Source organism: Bombina bombina, chromosome 1, assembly GCF_027579735.1.
Source record: "Bombina bombina isolate aBomBom1 chromosome 1, aBomBom1.pri, whole genome shotgun sequence".
NCBI classification, from domain to species: Eukaryota; Metazoa; Chordata; class Amphibia; order Anura; family Bombinatoridae; genus Bombina; species Bombina bombina.
The window spans coordinates 1367891163-1367912712 of NC_069499.1; the positions used below are offsets into that span (position 1 = coordinate 1367891163).

At 41.8% G+C, this 21550-nt stretch overlaps 1 protein-coding gene across 6 annotated transcripts in view; it reads left to right on the top strand.

Annotated features, from left to right (window-relative positions):
• The window catches only part of CRTC2 (CREB regulated transcription coactivator 2), a 377120-nt gene that overhangs the window by 174773 nt on the left and 180797 nt on the right, over positions 1-21550 (top strand). For all 6 annotated transcript variants that reach the window (XM_053704097.1, XM_053704106.1, XM_053704133.1 and 3 more), the window contains one exon: positions 12120-12169. In XM_053704097.1, coding sequence (XP_053560072.1) covers positions 12120-12169 — 50 coding nt within the window. The remainder of the gene's footprint in view (positions 1-12119; positions 12170-21550) is intronic.

A 21550-nucleotide genomic window follows, 5' to 3' on the forward strand; every position in this document is an offset into this window, starting at 1 on the left:
CTGGGGGTGTATTTATAGGCGTTTTGAGGTTTGGGAAACTTTGCCCCTCCTGGTAGGAATGTATATCCCATACATCACTAGCTCATGTACTCTTGTCAATATGAAAGAAATGAATTTATCAGGCAAGTTCTTACATAGATTTATGTTTTTTAAGATCAGCAGTTCTGACCAAGAGGGCCTTACGTTTGAAATCATGATCAGCTGACATGGTTTCTTAGTCTAGGTTTTTGTCCCTTCCTTTATGAGAAAAAACAAGTTTCTCTTGTTAAGTGTGTTCAGTGAACGGGTCATCTATTACTTATGGGATATATTCTCCTTCCCAACAGGAAGTTGCAAGAGGATCACCCAAGCAGAGCTGCTATATAGCTCCTCCCCTCACATGTCATATCCAGTCATTCTCTTGCAAGTCTCAACAAAGGAGGTTGTGAGAGGAGATAGGAGTTTTTTACTTAATTACTCTTCAATCAAAAGTTTATTATTTTAAAATGGCACCGGAGTGTGCTGTTTTTTCTCTCAGGCAGTATTTAGAATAATAAAATCTGCCTGCGTTTTCTATGATCTTAGCAGACGTAACTAAGATCCACTGGCTGTTCTCGCACATTCTGAGGAGTGGGGTAACTTCAGAAAAGGGAATAGCATGCGGGGTCCCCCGCAAATGAGGTATGTGCAGTATAATATTTTCTAGGAATGGAATTGACTAACAAAACACTGCTGTTACCCATATGATGTAAGTACAGCCTTTAATGCAGTAGTAGCGACTGGTATCAGGCTGATAAATGTATGCGCAGTTGAGTTACTTTCTAGGGACTTGAATTTGACTGAGAAAATACTGTTAATACTGAAATAAAGGTATGAGCCTTAACTGCAGTAGAAGCGACTGGTAGCAGGCTTAGTGATAACTTTGCATAACACTGGAAAAGTTGTTTTTAAAACGTTTACTGGCATGTTATTCGTTTTGTGAGGTACTTTGGTGATAAATCTTTTTGGGCATGATTTTTTTCCATATGGCTAACATTTGTTTCTGCATAGAAACCGTTGTAACAGGTCTCCCACTGTTGTAATATGAGTGGGAGGGACCTTTTTTTAGCGCCTTGTTGCGCAGTTAAAATTCTAGCAGTCTTCCTGCTTCTTCCTCCTTGATCCAGGACGTCTCCAGAGAGCTCAGGGGTCTTCAAATTTCATTTTTGAGGGAGGTAATCAGTCACAGCAGACCTGTGACAGTGTGTTTGACTGTGATAAAAGCGTTAAATATTAAATTGATTATCCGTTTTTTGGGTATTGAGGGGTTAATCATCCGTTTGCTAGTGGGTGCAATCCTCTGCTAAATTCATACATTTACTGTTAAAATTGTTGGCTATAACTGAAATTAGTTCATTGTTATTTCAACTGTGACAGTTTTTTTGTGTTTTTAAAAGCGCTGAAGCGTTTTTTCTATTGCTTGTAAATTTATTGAAAGATTTTTTCCAAGCTTGCTAGCCTTCATTGCTAGTCTGTTTAAACATGTCTGATACAGATGAATCTACTTGTTCATTATGTTTAAAAGCCAATGTGGAGCCCAATAGAAATATGTGTACCAATTGTATTGATGTTACTTTAAATAAAAGTCAGTCTTTACCGGTAAAGAAATTATCACCAGACAACGAGGGGGAAGTTATGCCGTCTAACTCTCCTCACATGTCAGTACCTTCGCCTCCCGCTCAGGAGGTGCGTGAGATTGTGGCGCCAAGTACATCAAGGCCCTTAGAAATCACTTTGCATGATATGGCTAATGTTATGAAAGAAGTATTATCTAATTTACCTGAGTTAAGAGGCAAGCGCGATAGCTCTGGGTTAAGGACAGAGTGCGCCGATGATACGAGAGCCATGTCCGATACTGCGTCACAATTTGCAGAACATGAGGACGGAGAGCTTCATTCTGTGGGTGACGGATCTGATCCGGGGAGACCGGATTCAGAAATTTCAAATTTAAGCTTGAGAACCTCCGTGTATTGCTAGGGGAGGTGTTAGCGGCTCTGAATGATTGCGACACGGTTGCAATTCCAGAGAAATTATGTAGGCTGGATAAATACTATGTGGTGCCGGTGTGTACTGACGTTTTTCCTATACCTAAAAGGCTTACAGAGATTATTAGCAAGGAGTGGGATAAACCCGGTGTGCCCTTTTCCCCTCCTCCGATATTTAGAAAAATGTTTCCTATAGACGCCACCACACGAGACTTATGGCAGACGGTCCCTAAGGTGGAGGGAGCAGTTTCTACTTTAGCCAAGCGTACAACTATCCCGGTGGAGGATAGCTGTGCTTTCTCAGATTCAATGGATAAAAAAATTAGAAGGTTACCTTAAGAAAATGTTTGTTCAACAAGGTTTTATATTACAGCCCCTTGCATGCATTGCGCCTGTCACTGCTGCAGCGGCATTCTGGTTTGAGTCTCTGGAAGAGGCTATTCGCACAGCACCATTGGATGAGATTATGAGCAAGCTTAGAGCCCTTAAGCTAGCTAATGCATTTATTTCCGATGCCGTTGTGCATTTAACCAAACTAACGGCTAAGAACTCCGGATTCGCCATCGAGGCGCGCAGAGCGCTATGGCTTAAATCCTGGTCAGCAGATGTAACTTCTAAATCTAAATTGCTTAATATTCCTTTCAAAGGGCAAACCTTATTCGGGCCCGGCTTGAAGGAAATTATTGCTGACATTACTGGAGGTAAGGGTCACACCCTTCCTCAGGACAGGGCCAAATCAAAGGCCAAACAGTCTAATTTTCGTGCCTTTCGTAACTTCAAGGCAGGAGCAGCATCAACTTCCTCCGCTCCAAAACAGGAAGGGACTGCTAATCGTTACAGACAGGGTTGGAAAGGCAACCAGTCCTGGAACAACAAACAGGAGAGAGCATCTGTGATTCTGATAGCGCCTGCGTGGCCACGCAGGACCTGGTATGCAGACCTAGTAGACATGTCGTCCTGTCCACCATGGTCTCTGCCTCTGAGACAGGACCTTCTAATTCAGGGTCTTTTCAACCATCCAAGCCTAATTTCTCTGAGGCTGACTGCATGGAGATTGAACGCTTGATTCTATCAAAGCGTGGTTTTTCGGAGTCGGTAGTTGATACATTAATACAGGCTCGGAAACCTGTTACCAGAAAAATTTACCATAAGATATGGCGTAAATATTTATATTGGTGTGAATCCAAGAGTTACTCATGGAGTAAGGTTAGGATTCCTAGGATATTGGCCTTTCTACAAGAAGGTTTAGAAAAGGGTTTATCCGCTAGTTCGTTAAAGGGACAGATTTCTGCTCTGTCTATTCTTTTACACAAACGTCTGGCAGAGAATCCAGACGTCCAGGCGTTTTGTCAGGCTTTGGCTAGGATTAAGCCTGTGTTTAAAACGGTTGCTCCTCCGTGGAGCTCAAACTTGGTTCTTAAAGTTCTTCAGGGTGTTCCGTTTGAACCCCTTCATTCCATTGATATTAAGCTTATATCTTGGAAAGTTCTGTTTTTGATGGCTATTTCCTCGGCTCGAAGAGTCTCTGAGTTATCGGCCTTACATTGTGATTCTCCTTATCTGATTTTTCATTCAGACAAGGTAGTTCTGCGTACTAAACCTGGGTTTTTACCTAAGGTTGTTTCTAACAGGAATATCAATCAAGAGATTGTTGTTCCATCATTATGTCCTAATCCTTCTTCAAAGAAGGAACTTCTTTTGCATAATCTGGACGTAGTCCGTGCCCTGAAGTTCTACTTACAGGCAACTAAAGATTTTCGGCAAACTTCTTCTCTGTTTGTCGTTTATTCTGGACAGAGGAGAGGTCAAAAGGCTTCGGCCACCTCTCTCTCTTTTTGGCTTCGTAGCATAATACGGTTAGCCTATGAGACTGCTGGACAGCAGCCCCCTGAAAGAATTACAGCTCATTCTACTAGAGCTGTGGCTTCCACCTGGGCCTTTAAGAATGAGGCCTCTGTTGAACAGATTTGCAAGGCTGCAACTTGGTCTTCGCTTCACACTTTTTCAAAATTTTACAAACTTGACACTTTTGCTTCTTCGGAGGCTGTTTTTGGGAGAAAGGTTCTTCAGGCAGTGGTTCCTTCTGTTTAATGTTCCTGCCTTGTCCCTCCCATCATCCGTGTACTTTAGCTTTGGTATTGGTATCCCATAAGTAATGGATGACCCGTGGCCTGAACACACTTAACAAGAGAAAACATAATTTATGCTTACCTGATAAATTTATTTCTCTTGTAGTGTGTTCAGTCCACGGCCCGCCCTGTCTTTTTTTGTGGCAGTTCTAAATTTTAATTAGAACTCCAGTCACCACTGCACCCTATAGTTTTTCCTTTCTCGTCTTGTTTCGGTCGAATGACTGGATATGACATATGAGGGGAGGAGCTATATAGCAGCTTTGCTTGGGTGATCCTCTTGCAACTTCCTGTTGGGAAGGAGAATATTTCTTTCATGTAATTAACAAGAGTCCATGAGCTAGTGACGTATGGGATATACATTCCTACCAGGAGGGGCAAAGTTTCCCAAACCTTAAAATGCCTATAAATACACCCCTCACCACACCCACAAATCAGTTTTACAAACTTTGCCTCCAAGGGAGGTGGTGAAGTAAGTTTGTGCTAGATTCTACGTTGATATGCGCTCCGCAGCAAGTTGGAGCCCGGTTTTCCTCTCAGCGTGCAGTGAATGTCAGAGGGATGTGAGGAGAGTATTGCCTATTGAATGCAGTGATCTCCTTCTACGGGGTCTATTTCATAAGGTTCTCTGTTATCGGTCGTAGAGATTCATCTCTTACCTCCCTTTTCAGATCGACGATATACTCTTATATTTACCATTTCCTCTACTGATTCTCGTTTCAGTACTGGTTTGGCTTTCTACAAACATGTAGATGAGTGTCCTGGGGTAAGTAAGTCTTATTTTCTGTGACACTCTAAGCTATGGTTGGGCACTTTATTTATAAAGTTCTAAATATATGTATTCAAACATTTATTTGCCTTGACTCAGAATGTTCAACTTTCCTTATTTCCAGACAGTCAGTTTCATATTTGGGATTATGCTTTAATTATCATATTTTTTCTTACCTCAAAAATTTGACTTTTTTCCCTGTGGGCTGTTAGGCTCGCGGGGGCTGAAAATGCTTCATTTTATTGCGTCATTCTTGGCGCAGACTTTTTTGGCGCAAAAATTCTTTTCCGTTTCCGGCGTCATACGTGTCGCCGGAATTGCGTCATTTTTGACGTTATTTTGCGCCAAAAATGTCGGCGTTCCGGATGTGGCGTCATTTTTGGTGCCAAAAGCATTTAGGCGCCAAATAATGTGGGCGTCTTATTTGGCGCCAAAAAATATGGGCGTCGCTTTTGTCTCCACATTATTTCAGTCTCATTTTTCATTTGCTTCTGGTTGCTAGAAGCTTGATGTTTGGCATTTTTTTCCCATTCCTGAAACTGTCTTATAAGGAATTTGATCTATTTTGCTTTATATGTTGTTTTTTCTCTTACATATTGCAAGATGTCTCACGTTGCATCTGAGCCAGAAGATACTACAGGAAAACCTCTGCCTGCTGGATCTACCAAAGCTAAGTGTATCTGCTGTAAACTTTTGGTAGCTATTCCTCCAGCTGTTGTTTGTATTAAATGTCATGACAAACTTGTTAATGCAGATAATATTTCCTTTAGTGATGTACCATTGCCTGTTGCAGTTCCCTCAACATCTAAGGTGCAGAATGTTCCTGATAACATAAGAGATTTTGTTTCTGAATCCATAAAGAAGGCTTTGTCTGTTATTTCTCCTTCTAGTAAACGTAAAAAGTCTTTTAAATCTTCTCTCTCTACAGATGAATTTTTAAATGAACACCATCATTCTGATTCTTTGGACTCTTCTGGTTCAGAGGATTCTGTCTCAGAGATTGATGCTGATAAATCTTCATATTTATTTAAGATGGAATTTATTCGCTCTTTGCTTAAAGAAGTACTAATTGCTTTAGAAATAGAGGATTCTAGTCCTCTTGATACTAATTCTATACGTTTGGATAAGGTTTTTAAAGCTCCTGCGGTTATTCCAGAAGTCTTTCCTGTTCCTAATGCTATTTCTGCAGTAATTGCTAAGGAATGGGATAGATTGGGTAATTCATTTACTCCTTCTAAACGTTTTAAGCAATTATATCCTGTTCCGCCTGACAGGTTAGAATTTTGGGACAAAATCCCTAAAGTTGATGGGGCTATTTCTACCCTTGCTAAACGTACTACCATTCCTACATCAGATGGTACCTCGTTTAAGGACCCTTTAGATAGAAAAATTGAATCTTTTCTAAGAAAAGCTTATCTATGTTCAGGTAATCTTCTTAGACCTGCTATATCATTGGCTGATGTTGCTGCAGCTTCAACTTTTTGGTTGGAAACTCTAGCGCAACAAGTAACAAATCGTGATTCTCATGATATTATTATTCTTCTCCAGCATGCTAATAATTTCATCTGTGATGCCATTTTTGATATTATTAGAGTTGATGTTAGATTTATGTCTCTGGCTATCTTAGCCAGAAGAGCTTTATGGCTTAAGACTTGGAATGCTGATATGGCTTCTAAATCAACTCTACTTTCCATTTCTTTCCAGGGAAACAAATTATTTGGTTCTCAGTTGGATTCTATTATTTCAACTGTTACTGGTGGGAAAGGAACTTTTTTACCACAGGATAAAAAGTCTAAAGGTAAAAACAGGGCTAACAATCTTTTTCGTTCCTTTCGTTTCAACAAAGAACAAAAGCCTGATCCTTCGTCCTCAGGAGCAGTTTCAGTTTGGAAACCATCTCCAGTCTGGAATAAATCCAAGCCTGCTAGAAAGGCAAAGCCTGCTTCTAAGTTCACATGAAGGTACGGCCCTCATTCCAGTTCAGCTGGTAGGGGGCAGGTTACGTTTTTTCAAAGAAATTTGGATCAATTCTGTTCACAATCTTTGGATTCAGAACATTGTTTCAGAAGGGTACAGAATTGGTTTCAAGATGAGACCTCCTGCAAAGAGATTTTTTCTTTCCCATGTCCCAGTAAATCCAGTGAAAGCTCAAGCATTTCTGAATTGTGTTTCAGATCTAGAGTTGGCTGGAGTAATTATGCCAGTTCCAGTTCCGGAACAGGGGATGGGGTTTTATTCAAATCTCTTCATTGTACCAAAGAAGGAGAATTCCTTCAGACCAGTTCTGGATCTAAAATTATTGAATCGTTATGTAAGGATACCAACGTTCAAGATGGTAACTGTAAGGACTATATTGCCTTTTGTTCAGCAAGGGAATTATATGTCCACAATAGATTTACAGGATGCATATCTGCATATTCCGATTCATCCAGATCATTATCAGTTCCTGAGATTCTCTTTTCTAGACAAGCATTACCAATTTGTGGCTCTACCGTTTGGCCTTGCTACAGCTCCAAGAATTTTCACAAAGATTCTCGGTGCCCTTCTGTCTGTAATCAGAGAACAGGGTATTGTGGTATTTCCTTATTTGGACGATATCTTGGTACTTGCTCCGTCTTTACATTTAGCAGAGTCTCATACGAATCGACTTGTGTTGTTTCTTCAAGATCATGGTTGGAGGATCAATTTACCAAAAAGTTCTTTGATTCCTCAAACAAGGGTAACCTTTCTGGGTTTCCAGATAGATTCAGTGTCCATGACTTTGTCTTTAACAGACAAGAGACGTCTAAAATTGATTACAGCCTGTCGAAACCTTCAGTCTCAATCATTCCCTTCGGTAGCCTTATGCATGGAAATTCTAGGTCTTATGACTGCTGCATCGGACGCGATCCCCTTTGCTCGTTTTCACATGCGACCTCTTCAGCTCTGTATGCTGAACCAATGGTGCAGGGATTACACGAAGATATATCAATTAATATCTTTAAAACCGATTGTTCGGCACTCTCTAACGTGGTGGACAGATCACCATCGTTTAATTCAGGGGGCTTCTTTTGTTCTTCCGACCTGGACTGTAATTTCAACAGATGCAAGTCTCACAGGTTGGGGAGCTGTGTGGGGATCTCTGACGGCACAAGGAGTTTGGGAATCTCAGGAGGTGAGATTACCGATCAATATCTTGGAACTCCGTGCAGTTTTCAGAGCTCTTCAGTTTTGGCCTCTTCTGAAGAGAGAATCGTTCATTTGTTTTCAGACAGACAATGTCACAACTGTGGCATACATCAATCATCAAGGAGGGACTCACAGTCCTCTGGCTATGAAAGAAGTATCTCGAATTTTGGTTTGGGCGGAATCCAGCTCCTGTCTAATCTCTGCGGTTCATATCCCAGGTGTAGACAATTGGGAAGCGGATTATCTCAGTCGCCAAACGTTGCATCCGGGCGAATGGTGTCTTCACCCAGAGGTATTTCTTCAGATTGTTCAAATGTGGGGGCTCCCAGAGATAGATCTGATGGCCTCTCATCTAAACAAGAAACTTCCCAGGTATCTGTCCAGATCCCGGGATCCTCAGGCGGAGGCAGTGGATGCATTATCACTTCCTTGGAAGTATCATCCTGCCTATATCTTTCCGCCTCTAGTTCTTCTTCCAAGAGTAATCTCCAAGATTCTGAGGGAATGCTCGTTTGTTCTGCTAATAGCTCCGGCATGGCCTCACAGGTTTTGGTATGCGGATCTTGTCCGGATGGCATCTTGCCAACCATGGACTCTTCCGTTAAGACCAGACCTTCTGTCTCAAGGTCCTTTTTTCCATCCGGATCTGAAATCCTTAAATTTAAAGGTATGGAGATTGAACGCTTGATTCTTGGTCATAGAGGTTTCTCTGACTCCGTGATTAATACTATGTTACAGGCTCGTAAATCTGTATCTCGAGAGATATATTATAGAGTCTGGAAGACTTATATTTCTTGGTGTCTTTCTCATAATTTTTCTTGGCATTCTTTTAGAATACCGAGAATTTTACAGTTTCTTCAGGATGGTTTAGATAAGGGTTTGTCCGCGAGTTCTTTGAAAGGACAAATCTCCGCTCTTTCTGTTCTTTTTCATAGAAAGATTGCTATTCTTCCTGATATTCATTGTTTTGTACAAGCTTTGGTTCGTATAAAACCTGTCATTAAGTCAATTTCTCCTCCATGGAGTTTGAATTTGGTTTTGGGAGCTCTTCAAGCTCCTCCGTTTGAACCTATGCATTCATTGGACATTAAATTACTTTCTTGGAAAGTTTTGTTCCTTTTGGCCATCTCTTCTGCTAGAAGAGTTTCTGAATTATCTGCTCTTTCGTGTGAGTCTCCTTTTCTGATTTTTCATCAGGATAAGGCGGTGTTGCGAACTTCTTTTGAATTTTTACCTAAAGTTGTGAATTCCAACAACATTAGTAGAGAAATTGTGGTTCCTTCATTATGTCCTAATCCTAAGAATTCTAAGGAGAAATCATTGCATTCTTTGGATGTTGTTAGAGCTTTGAAATATTATGTTGAAGCTACGAAATCTTTTCGTAAGACTTCTAGTCTATTTGTTATCTTTTCCGGTTCTAGGAAAGGCCAGAAAGCTTCTGCCATTTCTTTGGCATCTTGGTTGAAATCTTTAATTCATCTTGCCTATGTTGAGTCGGGTAAAATTCCGCCTCAAAGAATTACAGCTCATTCTACTAGGTCAGTTTCTACTTCCTGGGCGTTTAGGAATGAAGCTTCGGTTGACCAGATCTGCAAAGCAGCAACTTGGTCCTCTTTGCATACTTTTACTAAATTCTACCATTTTGATGTATTTTCTTCTTCTGAAGCAGTTTTTGGTAGAAAAGTTCTTCAGGCAGCGGTTTCAGTTTGAATCTTCTGCTTATGTTTTTTATTAAACTTTATTTTGGGTGTGGATTATTTTCAGCAGGAATTGGCTGTCTTTATTTTATCCCTCCCTCTCTAGTGACTCTTGTGTGGAAAGATCCACATCTTGGGTAGTCATTATCCCATACGTCACTAGCTCATGGACTCTTGTTAATTACATGAAAGAAAACATAATTTATGTAAGAACTTACCTGATAAATTCATTTCTTTCATATTAACAAGAGTCCATGAGGCCCACCCTTTTTTGTGGTGGTTATGATTTTTTTGTATAAAGCACAATTATTCCAATTCCTTATTTTATATGCTTCGCACTTTTTTTCTTATCACCCCACTTCTTGGCTATTCGTTAAACTGATTTGTGGGTGTGGTGAGGGGTGTATTTATAGGCATTTTAAGGTTTGGGAAACTTTGCCCCTCCTGGTAGGAATGTATATCCCATACGTCACTAGCTCATGGACTCTTGTTAATATGAAAGAAATGAATTTATCAGGTAAGTTCTTACATAAATTATGTTATCCCATAAGTAATGGATGACCCGTGGACTGAACACACTACAAGAGAAATAAATTTATCAGGTAAGCATAAATTATGTTTTTGTTCAGGCCTGGTCTGGATGCTATTATTTCTACTGTATCTCCACCAAGGACGTCAGTGATTCTCCTTGCTTTCAGGACTTGGTTGGCAAATCTGGTACAAATGTCCTCAAGACAGCCTTGGTGTTTTCATCTGAAGAAGGACATTCTCTCTTAAGGCCCATTCTTCCATCAAATCATCAAATCTCTCAATTTGACAGAATGGCGATTGAAAGCCTGATTTTGTCTGAGAGGTTTTTCAGATAAAGTGTTAGTCACTTTGATTCAGACCAGAAATCCTTTCCTAATGTGAGCCTAAGAATTACCATTGGAACTCTTTAGAGTTTCTCAAATTTTACAATTTTTGTATGATTGTCTGGATAAGGGTTTTATCAACCAGTTCACATAAAGGCCAAATTTCTGCCCCTTCATTCTTGTATCACAAGACTATTTCAAGATTTCCTGAAATTCAAGCCTTTGTTCAAGCTTTGGTTGGTTATTAAGCCTATTTCCCCTAAGTGGAACCTAAATTTGGTTTTGAGAATTGTTCAGACTCAGCCATTTGAATCTATTCATGGTCTGGACATTAAACTGTTGTCTTGAATGGTTCTCTTTGTCAGCCTTCTTTCTGGGCTTTCTCCTCTATCTTGTGTTTCTCCTTACCTGGTTTATTTTCATCAGGATAAAGCAGTTTTAAGAAAAACTATTCTTTCCTTCCTAACGTTTTTTTTTTCATTGGGAAGTTGTAGAGAGATTACTTCATAGCTTGGATGTAGTAAGGGCCTTGAAATTTTATCTTCAAGCCACTAAATTCTTCTCCCTTGTTTATCCTTTTCTCAGGTTCCTGCAAGAAACAACATGTTACTGTAAAAGCTTTAGGCCAAGCAACCAAGGTGAATGATTTGCGTAACATACCTAGTAGCAGGGAAGTCTCCCACTGAACAAATTACTGCTCATTCTACCAGAGCAGTCACCACCTCTTAGGCTTTTGGAAATGAAGATTCCATTGAACAAATTTGCAAGGAACCTACTTGGTCATCTTTACATACCTTTAACATTTTCTACTATTTTGGTAGGAAAGTTTTGCAGGCCACAGTACCTGTTTAGTACCTCTCCCTGCCTTAAATGTTTTTCCAGCCCAGTTTTATGCTGGTCTTGTGGACTTCACAGCTTCGGTATATGATCCAACATATGATAGCTGATGGACTGTCACCATCTTATGAAAGAAAACAGAATTTATACTTACCTAATAAATTAATTTATTTCTTGATGGTGAGAGTCCACAAGACCTCCCATTGTTTTTCCATAACATTTGGTGGGAGTACCAGTTTGCACTTCTTTAACACTGCTTTTCCTTTCCTACTTTTATTTTCTCCTTTTCTCTTGCCCTTTTGTATCACTAAGGAATCATGGGAAAGTGGGAAGGATTAAAGGGATATGAAACCTAAAGTTTTTTTTTTTTGCAATTCAAATGGAGCATACAAGTTTCCAATTTACTTCTATTATCAAATTTGCTTTGTTCCCATGGTATTCTTAGTTGAAGAGATGCCTATGTAGGTGTCTGGAGCACCACATTATAGGAAATAGTGCTGCCATCTATTGCTCTTGAAAATGGATAACATTCTTGCAAAACTGCTGCCATATAGTGCCCCAGACCAACTTTGTCTTGCTAGTAAGGTTTGTCGAGTTTTGGAATGTTGTTTTTAAAAAGTTAATACCGATATTAAAGTTAGTTCTCTGTTTCATGCCCACAGATATCCTTATCTTCAGCTCGACCTAAGTCATGTGAAGTTCCTGGAATCAAGTGAGTTACCTCTAATGACACAGAAGTATTTTATTCTATAACTTCACAATATGCTCAGATGTGCATTTAGGACAACTTATGGATTTAATGGTACCTTACAGACTGAATTAAAAGAGGAACAAAATTTGGGCATAATTATTTCAGATGATATTAAGGGGTGTATAAGCAATACTGTAAACTAACTTTTAAAGCCAGTTCAGTGCTTGATTATATATGAAGAGATATTAACTGGAAACGTACTGCGCTTGTGCCATTCTAGACCATTATCTATATATCTTGAATATTGTCTAAAATTTAAAGTGAATGTAAACTTTCATTAATTAGTGCACGGTTTTTAAATATACTATTAAAAACAAGGGCACTTTCATTGATGAAAGTTTACATTGCACCGTACAAATACTTACCTTTTACTTCTTCAAAGCCGGATCGGCATCCCCCCCACGCCTGCAGGTCCTCTGTAAATATGTCACCAATGACGAAACCGGCTTCCTCCAATCACAGCAGGACCTCACGAGATGGACGCTCTGTGTGGGAAGCCGTGATTGTAGGAAGCCGGTTTCGTCATTGGTGACGTATTTACAGAGGACCTGCAGGCAGGGGATGCTTTCTTTCACTATAAAAATAAGTTAGTATACAAGTTTTAAGTCACAATTTAGATGCCAGAACAGCCTGCTACAGCAATCAATTCATATCTGTATCCAGCAACATATTAAGCCAGTTTTGGCCCTGCATTTATTTATTTTTTTAATTAAAATATTTAAAAAATAATTATGAGTGGTGGGGTTGCCTTCAATAAATAGGGGAACATAAGACAACTTATTTAAAAGTATGTGGTTCTGTGTCCAGATGACTGTCATAACAAAGACATAAAACTAACATTGTTACTCCAATTTTGGAAGGGCTGACATTTTTTTTCTTTGAAAAAGCTGTTTTGAGGTATGCTGGGAGAGGGTTATCATAGACTTTCTCTTGTTAAGTGTATCCAGTCCATGGATCATCCATCACTTGTGGGATATTCTCCTTCCCAACAGGAAGTTGCAAGAGGATCACCCACAGCAGAGCTGCTATATAGCTCCTCCCCTCACTGTCATATCCAGTCATTCTCTTGCAACTCTCAACAAAGATGGACGTAGTAAGAGGAGAGTGGTGTATTATAGTTAGTTTTTTAACTTCAATCAAAAGTTTGTTATTTTTAAATGGTACCGGAGTGTACTGTTTCATCTCAGGCAGCATTAGAAGAAGAATCTGCCTGTGATTTCTATGATCTTAGCAGAAGTAACTAAGATCCACTGCCGTTCTCACATATTCTGAGGAGTAAGGTAACTTCAGAGGGGGAATGGTATGTGCAGTTAATATATTTCTAGGGATGGAATTTGCTAGAAAAATGCTGCTGATACCGGATTAATGTAAGTTAAGCCTTAAATGCAGTGATAGCGACTGGTATCAGGCTTATTAACAGAGATACATACTCTTATAAAAGTGTAATATAAAACGTTTGCTGGCATGTTAATCGTTTTTATATATGTTTGGTGACAAAACTTATTGGGGCCTAGTTTTTTTCCACATGGCTGGCTTGATTTTTGCCTAGAAACAGTTTCCTGAAGCTGATGTCCTGTATCATGCAGAGGGAAGCTGAATGTCTCTGTCAGTATTTTTATCTGCACAGAAAAGCACTAAAATAGGCCCTTCCCACTCATATTGCAACAGTGGAGTTGCAATATGAGTGGGAAGGGCCTATTTTAGTGCTTTTCTGTGTAGATAAAAATACTGACAAGAGACATTCAGCTTCCCTCTGCATGATACAGGACATCTCTGAAGGCTTCAAAGTCGTGTTTGAGGAGGGTAACAATCACAGTAGACTGTGGCAGTTGTTGTGACTGTGTTTAAAAAACGTTTTTGTCATATATTATTCTGTTTTTGTTATTAAGGGGTTAATCATCCATTTGCAAGTGGGTGCAATGCTCTGCTGACTTGTTACATACACTGTAAACATTTTGTTAGTGTAACTGCCTTTTTTCACTGTTTCAAATTTTGTCAAAATTTGTTTCTCTTAAAGGCACAGTAACGTTTTTTATATTGCTTGTTAACTTGCTTTAAAGTGTTTTCTCCAACATAGGTGTGTCCGGTCCACGGCGTCATCCTTACTTGTGGGATATTCTCTTCCCCAACAGGAAATGGCAAAGAGCCCAGCAAAGCTGGTCACATGATCCCTCCTAGGCTCCGCCTACCCCAGTCATTCTCTTTGCCGTTGTACAGGCAACATCTCCACGGAGATGGCTTAGAGTTTTTTAGTGTTAAAAATGGGAGTGATTCATCCTGTTCCATTAAGAGAACAGGGGATGGGGTTCTACTCCAATCTGTTCATAGTTCCCAAAAAAGAGGGAACGTTCAGACCAATCCTAGATCTCAAGATCTTAAACAAATTTCTCAAGGTCCCATCGTTCAAGATGGAAACCATTCGAACTATCCTTCCTTCCATCCAGGAAGGTCAATTCATGACCACGGTGGATTTAAAGGATGCGTATCTACATATTCCTATCCACAAGGAACATCATCGGTTCCTAAGGTTTGCATTCCTGGACAAACATTACCAGTTCGTGGCGCTTCCTTTCGGATTAGCCACTGCTCCAAGGATTTTCACAAAGGTACTAGGGTCCCTTCTAGCGGTGCTAAGACCAAGGGGCATTGCAGTAGTACCTTACCTGGACGACATTCTGATTCAAGCGTCGTCCCTTCCTCAAGCAAAGGCTCACACGGACATTGTCCTGGCCTTTCTCAGATCTCACGGCTGGAAAGTGAACGTGGAAAAGAGTTCTCTATCCCCGTCAACAAGGGTTCCCTTCTTGGGAACAATTATAGACTCCTTAGAAATGAGGATCTTTCTAACAGAGGCCAGAAAAACAAAGCTTCTGGACTCTTGTCGGATACTTCATTCCGTTCCTCTTCCTTCCATAGCTCAGTGCATGGAAGTGATCGGGTTGATGGTGGCGGCGATGGACATAGTTCCTTTTGCGCGCATTCATCTAAGACCATTACAACTGTGCATGCTCAGTCAGTGGAATGGGGACTATACAGACTTGTCTCCGAAGATACAAGTAAATCAGAAGACCAGAGACTCACTCCGTTGGTGGCTGTCCCTGGACAATCTGTCTCAAGGGATGATGTTCCACAGACCAGAGTGGGTCATTGTCACGACCGACGCCAGTCTGATAGGCTGGGGCGCGGTCTGGGGATCCCTGAAAGCTCAGGGTCTTTGGTCTCGGGAAGAATCTCTTCTACCGATAAATATTCTGGAACTGAGAGCGATATTCAATGCTCTCCAGGCCTGGCACCAGCTTGCGAGGACCAGGTTCATACGGTTTCAATCAGACAACATGACGACTGTTGCGTACATCAACCATCAGGGGGGAACAAGGAGTTCCCTAGCGATGGAAGAAGTAACCAAAATTATTCTTTGGGCGGAGTCTCACTCCTGCCACCTGTCTGCTATCCACATCCCAGGAGTGGAAAATTGGGAAGCGGATTTTCTGAGTCGGCAGACATTGCATCCGGGGGAGTGGGAACTCCATCCGGAAATCTTTGCCCAAGTCACTCACCTGTGGGGCATTCCAGACATGGATCTGATGGCCTCTCGTCAGAACTTCAAAGTTCCTTGCTACGGGGCCAGATCCAGGGATCCCAAGGCGGCTCTAGTGGATGCACTAGTAGCACCTTGGACCTTCAAACTAGCTTATGTGTTCCCGCCATTTCCTCTCATCCCCAGGCTAATAGCCAGGATCAAGCAGGAGAGGGCGTCGGTGATCTTGATAGCTCCTGCGTGGCCACGCAGGACTTGGTATGCAGATCTGGTGAATATGTCATCGGCTCCACCTTGGAAGCTACCTTTGAGACGAGACCTTCTTGTTCAGGGTCCGTTCGAACATCCGAATCTGGTTTCACTCCAGCTGACTGCTTGGAGATTGAACGCTTGATTTTATCGAAGCGAGGATTCTCAGATTCTGTTATCGATACTCTTGTTCAGGCCAGAAAGCCTGTGACTAGAAAGATTTACCACAAAATTTGGAAAAAATATATCTGTTGGTGTGAATCTAAAGGATTCCCTTGGGACAAGGTTAAGATTCCTAGGATTCTATCCTTCCTTCAAGAAGGATTGGAAAAAGGATTATCTGCAAGTTCCCTGAAGGGACAGATTTCTGCCTTGTCGGTATTACTTCACAAAAAGCTGGCAGCTGTGCCAGATGTTCAAGCCTTTGTTCAGGCTCTGGTTAGAATCAAGCCTGTTTACAAACCTTTGACTCCTCCTTGGAGTCTCAATTTAGTTCTTTCAGTTCTTCAGGGGGTTCCATTTGAACCCTTACATTCCGTTGATATTAAGTTATTATCTTGGAAAGTTTTGTTTTTAGTTGCGATTTCTTCTGCTAGAAGAGTCTCAGAATTATCTGCTCTGCAGTGTTCTCCTCCTTATCTGGTGTTCCATGCAGATAAGGTGGTTTTACGTACTAAACCTGGTTTTCTTCCAAAAGTTGTTTCTAACAAAAACATTAACCAGGAGATTATCGTACCTTCTCTGTGTCCAAAACCAGTTTCAAAGAAGGAACGTTTGTTGCACAATTTGGATGTTGTTCGCGCTCTAAAATTCTATTTAGATGCTACAAAGGATTTTAGACAAACATCTTCCTTGTTTGTTGTTTATTCAGGTAAAAGGAGAGGTCAAAAAGCAACTTCTACCTCTCTCTCTTTTTGGATTAAAAGCATCATCAGATTGGCTTACGAGACTGCCGGACGGCAGCCTCCCGAAAGAATCACAGCTCATTCCACTAGGGCTGTGGCTTCCACATGGGCCTTCAAGAACGAGGCTTCTGTTGATCAGATATGTAGGGCAGCGACTTGGTCTTCACTGCACACTTTTACCAAATTTTACAAGTTTGATACTTTTGCTTCTTCTGAGGCTATTTTTGGGAGAAAGGTTTTGCAAGCCGTGGTGCCTTCCATTTAGGTGACCTGATTTGCTCCCTCCCTTCATCCGTGTCCTAAAGCTTTGGTATTGGTTCCCACAAGTAAGGATGACGCCGTGGACCGGACACACCGATGTTGGAGAAAACAGAATTTATGTTTACCTGATAAATTTCTTTCTCCAACGGTGTGTCCGGTCCACGGCCCGCCCTGGTTTTTTTAATCAGGTCTGATATTTTATTTTCTTTAACTACAGTCACCACGGTACCATGTGGTTTCTCCTATGCAAATATTCCTCCTTAACGTCGGTCGAATGACTGGGGTAGGCGGAGCCTAGGAGGGATCATGTGACCAGCTTTGCTGGGCTCTTTGCCATTTCCTGTTGGGGAAGAGAATATCCCACAAGTAAGGATGACGCCGTGGACCGGACACACCGTTGGAGAAAGAAATTTATCAGGTAAACATAAATTCTGTTTTCTAAGCTTGCTAGTCTCATTGCTAGTCTGTACAAACATGTCTGAAACAGAGGATACTTGTTCATTATGTTTAAAAGCCATGGTGGAGCCCCATAGGAGAATGTGTACTAAATGTATTGATTTCACCTTAAACAGTAAAGATCAGTCTTTATCTATAAAAGAATTGTCACCAGAGGGGTCTGTCGAGGGGGAAGTTATGCCAACTAACTCTCCCCACGTGTCGGACCCTTCGCCTCCCGCTCAAGGGACGCACGCTAATATGGCGCCAAGTACATCAGGGACGCCCATAGCGATTACTTTGCAGGACATGGCTGCAATCATGAATAATACCCTTTCAGAGGTATTATCCAGATTGCCTGAATTGAGAGGCAAGCGCGATAGCTCTGGGGTTAGACGAGATACAGAGCGCGTAGATGCTGTAAGAGCCATGTCTGATACTGCGTCACAATATGCAGAACCTGAGGACGGAGAGCTTCAGTCTGTGGGTGACGTCTCTGAATCGGGGAGACCTGATTCAGAGATTTCTAATTTTAAATTTAAGCTTGAGAACCTCCGTGTATTGCTTGGGGAGGTATTAACTGCTCTGAATGACTGTGACACAATTGCAGTGCCAGAGAAATTGTGTAGGCTGGATAAATACTATGCAGTGCCGGTGAGTACTGATGTTTTTCCAATACCTAAAAGGCTTACAGAAATTATTAGTAAGGAGTGGGATAGGCCCGGTGTGCCCTTTTCCCCAGCTCCTATATTTAGAAAAATGTTTCCAATAGATGCCACTACACGGGACTTATGGCAGACTGTCCCTAAGGTGGAGGGAGCAGTTTCTACTTTAGCAAAGCGTACCACTATCCCGGTTGAGGACAGTTGTGCTTTTTCACATCCAATGGATAAAAAATTAGAGGGTTACCTTAAGAAAATGTTTATTCAACAAGGTTTTATTTTACAGCCCCTTGCATGCATTGCGCCTGTCACTGCTGCGGCGGCATTCTGGTTTGAGGCCCTGGAAGAGGCCATCCATACAGCTCCATTGACTGAAATTGTTGACAAGCTTAGAACTCTTAAGCTAGCTAACTCATTTGTTTTCTGATGCCATTGTTCATTTGACTAAACTAACGGCTACGAATTCCGGAATCGCCATCCAGGCGCGTAGGGCGCTATGGCTCAAATCCTGGTCAGCTGATGTGACTTCAAAGTCTAAATTACTCAACATTCCTTTCAATGGGCAGACCTTATTCGGGCCTGGTTTGAAAGAAATGATTGCTGACATTACTGGAGGTAAGGGTCATACCCTTCCTCAGGACAGGGCCAAATCAAAGGCCAAACAGTCTAATTTTCGTGCCTTTCGAAATTTCAAGGCAGGTGCAGCATCAACTTCCTCTGCTTCAAAACAAGAGGGAACTTTTGCTCAATCTAAGCAGGCCTGGTAACCTAACCAGTCCTGGAACAAGGGCAAGCAGGCCAGAAAGCCTGCTGCTGCCTCTAAGACAGCATGAAGGAGCGGCCCCCTATCCGACAACGGATCTAGTAGGGGGCAGACTCTCTCTCTTCGCCCAGGCGTGGGCAAGAGATGTTCAGGATCCGTGGGCGTTGGAGATCATATCTCAGGGATATCTTCTGGACTTCAAAGCTTCTCCTCCACAAGGGAGATTTCACCTTTCAAGATTATCTGCAAACCAGATAAAGGAAGAGGCATTCCTAAGCTGCGTACAAGATCTCCTTGTAATGGGAGTGATCCAACCAGTTCCGCGGATGGAACAAGGACAGGGTTTTTTTTCAAATCTGTTTGTGGTTCCCAAAAAAGAGGGAACCTTCAGACCAATTTTGGATTTAAAGATCCTAAACAAATTCCTCAGAGTTCCGTCATTCAAGATGGAAACTATTCGAACCATTTTACCCATGATCCAAGAGGGTCAGTACATGACCACAGTGGACTTAAAGGATGTCCTAAGACCGCGAGGCATAGCGGTGGCTCCTTACCTGGACGATATCCTGATACAGGCGTCAAGCTTTCAAATTGCCAAATCTCATACAGAGATAGTTCTGGCATTCCTGAGGTCGCATGGGTGGAAAGTGAACGAAGAAAAGAGTTCTCTATCTCCTCTCACGAGGGTTTCCTTCCTAGGGACTCTTAATAGGTTCTGTAGAAATGAAAATTTACCTGACGGAGTCCAGGTTATCAAAACTTCTAAATGCTTGCTGTGTTCTTCACTCCATTCCGCGCCCCACTGTGGCTCAGTGCATGGAAGTAATCGGCTTAATGGTAGCGGCGATGGACATAGTGCCATTCGCGCGCCTGCATCTCAGACCGCTGCAATTATGCATGCTCAGTCAGTGGAATGGGGATTACACAGATTTGTCCCCTCTACTAAATCTGGATCAGGAAACCAGAGTTTCTCTTCTCTGGTGGTTATCTCGGGCCCATCTGTCCAAGGGTATGACCTTTCGCAGACCAGATTGGACAATTGTAACAACAGATGCCAGCCTTCTAGGTTGGGGTGCAGTCTGGAACTCCCTGAAGGCTCAGGGTTCATGGACTCAGGAGGAGAAACTCCTCCCAATAAATATTCTGGAGTTAAGAGTAATATTCAATGCTCTTCTGGCTTGGCCTCAGCTAGCAACACTGAGGTTCATCAGATTTCAGTCGGACAACATCACGACTGTGGCTTACATCAACCATCAAGGGGGAACCAGGAGTTCCCTAGCGATGTCAGAAGTCTCCAAGATAATTCGCTGGGCAGAGACTCACTCTTGCCACCTGTCAGCAATCCATATCCCAGGTGTAGAGAACTGGGAGGCGGATTTTCTAAGTCATCAGACTTTTCATCCGGGGGAATGGGAACTCCATCCGGAGGTGTTTACTCAATTGGTTCTCCGTTGGGGCAAACTAGAATTGGATCTCATGGCGTCTCGCCAGAACGCCAAGCTTCCTTGTTACGGATCCAGGTCCAGGGTCCCAGAAGCAGCACTGATAGATGCTCTAGCAGCGCCTTGGTTCTTCAACCTGGCTTATGTGTTTCCACCGTTTCCTCTACTCCCTCGTCTGATTGCCAAAATCAAACAGGAAAGAGCATTGGTGATATTGATAGCGCCTGCATGGCCACGCAGGACCTGGTATGCAGACCTAGTGGACATGTCATCCTTTCCACCATGGACTCTGCCTCTGAGACAAGACCTTCTAATACAAGGTCCTTTCAATCATCCGAATCTACTTTCTCTGAGACTGACTGCATGGAGATTGAACGCTTGATCCTATCAAAGCGTGGCTTCTCCGAGTCAGTAATTGATACCTTAATACAGGCACGAAAGCCTGTCACCAGGAAAATTTACCACAAGATATGGCGTAAATATCTTCATTGGTGTGAATCCAAGAATTACTCATGGAGTAGGGTTAGGATTCCTAGGATATTGTCCTTCCTCCAAGAGGGTTTGGACAAAGGATTATCAGCTAGTTCTTTAAAGGGACAGATTTCTGCTTTGTCTATTCTTTTACACAAACGTCTGGCAGAAGTTCCAGACGTTCAGGCATTTTGTCAGCCTGTGTTTAAACCTGTTGCTCCTCCATGGAGCTTAAACTTGGTTCTTAAAGTTCTTCAAGGGGTTCCGTTTGAACCTCTTCATTCTATTGATATCAAACTTCTTTCATGGAAAGTTCTTTTTCTGATGGCTATTTCCTCGGCTCGAAGAGTCTCTGTGTTATCTGCCTTACATTGTGATTCTCCTTATCTGATCTTTTATTCAGATAGTTGTTCTGCGTACAAAACCTGGATTTTTACCTAAGGTGGTTTCTAACAAGAATATCAATCAAGAGATTGTTGTTCCATCATTATGTCCTAATCCTTCTTCAAAGAAGGAACGTCTTTTGCATAATCTAGACTTAGTCCGTGCCTTGAAGTTTTACTTACAGGCTACTAAAGATTTTCGCCAAACATCTAACCTGTTTGTTGTTTACTCT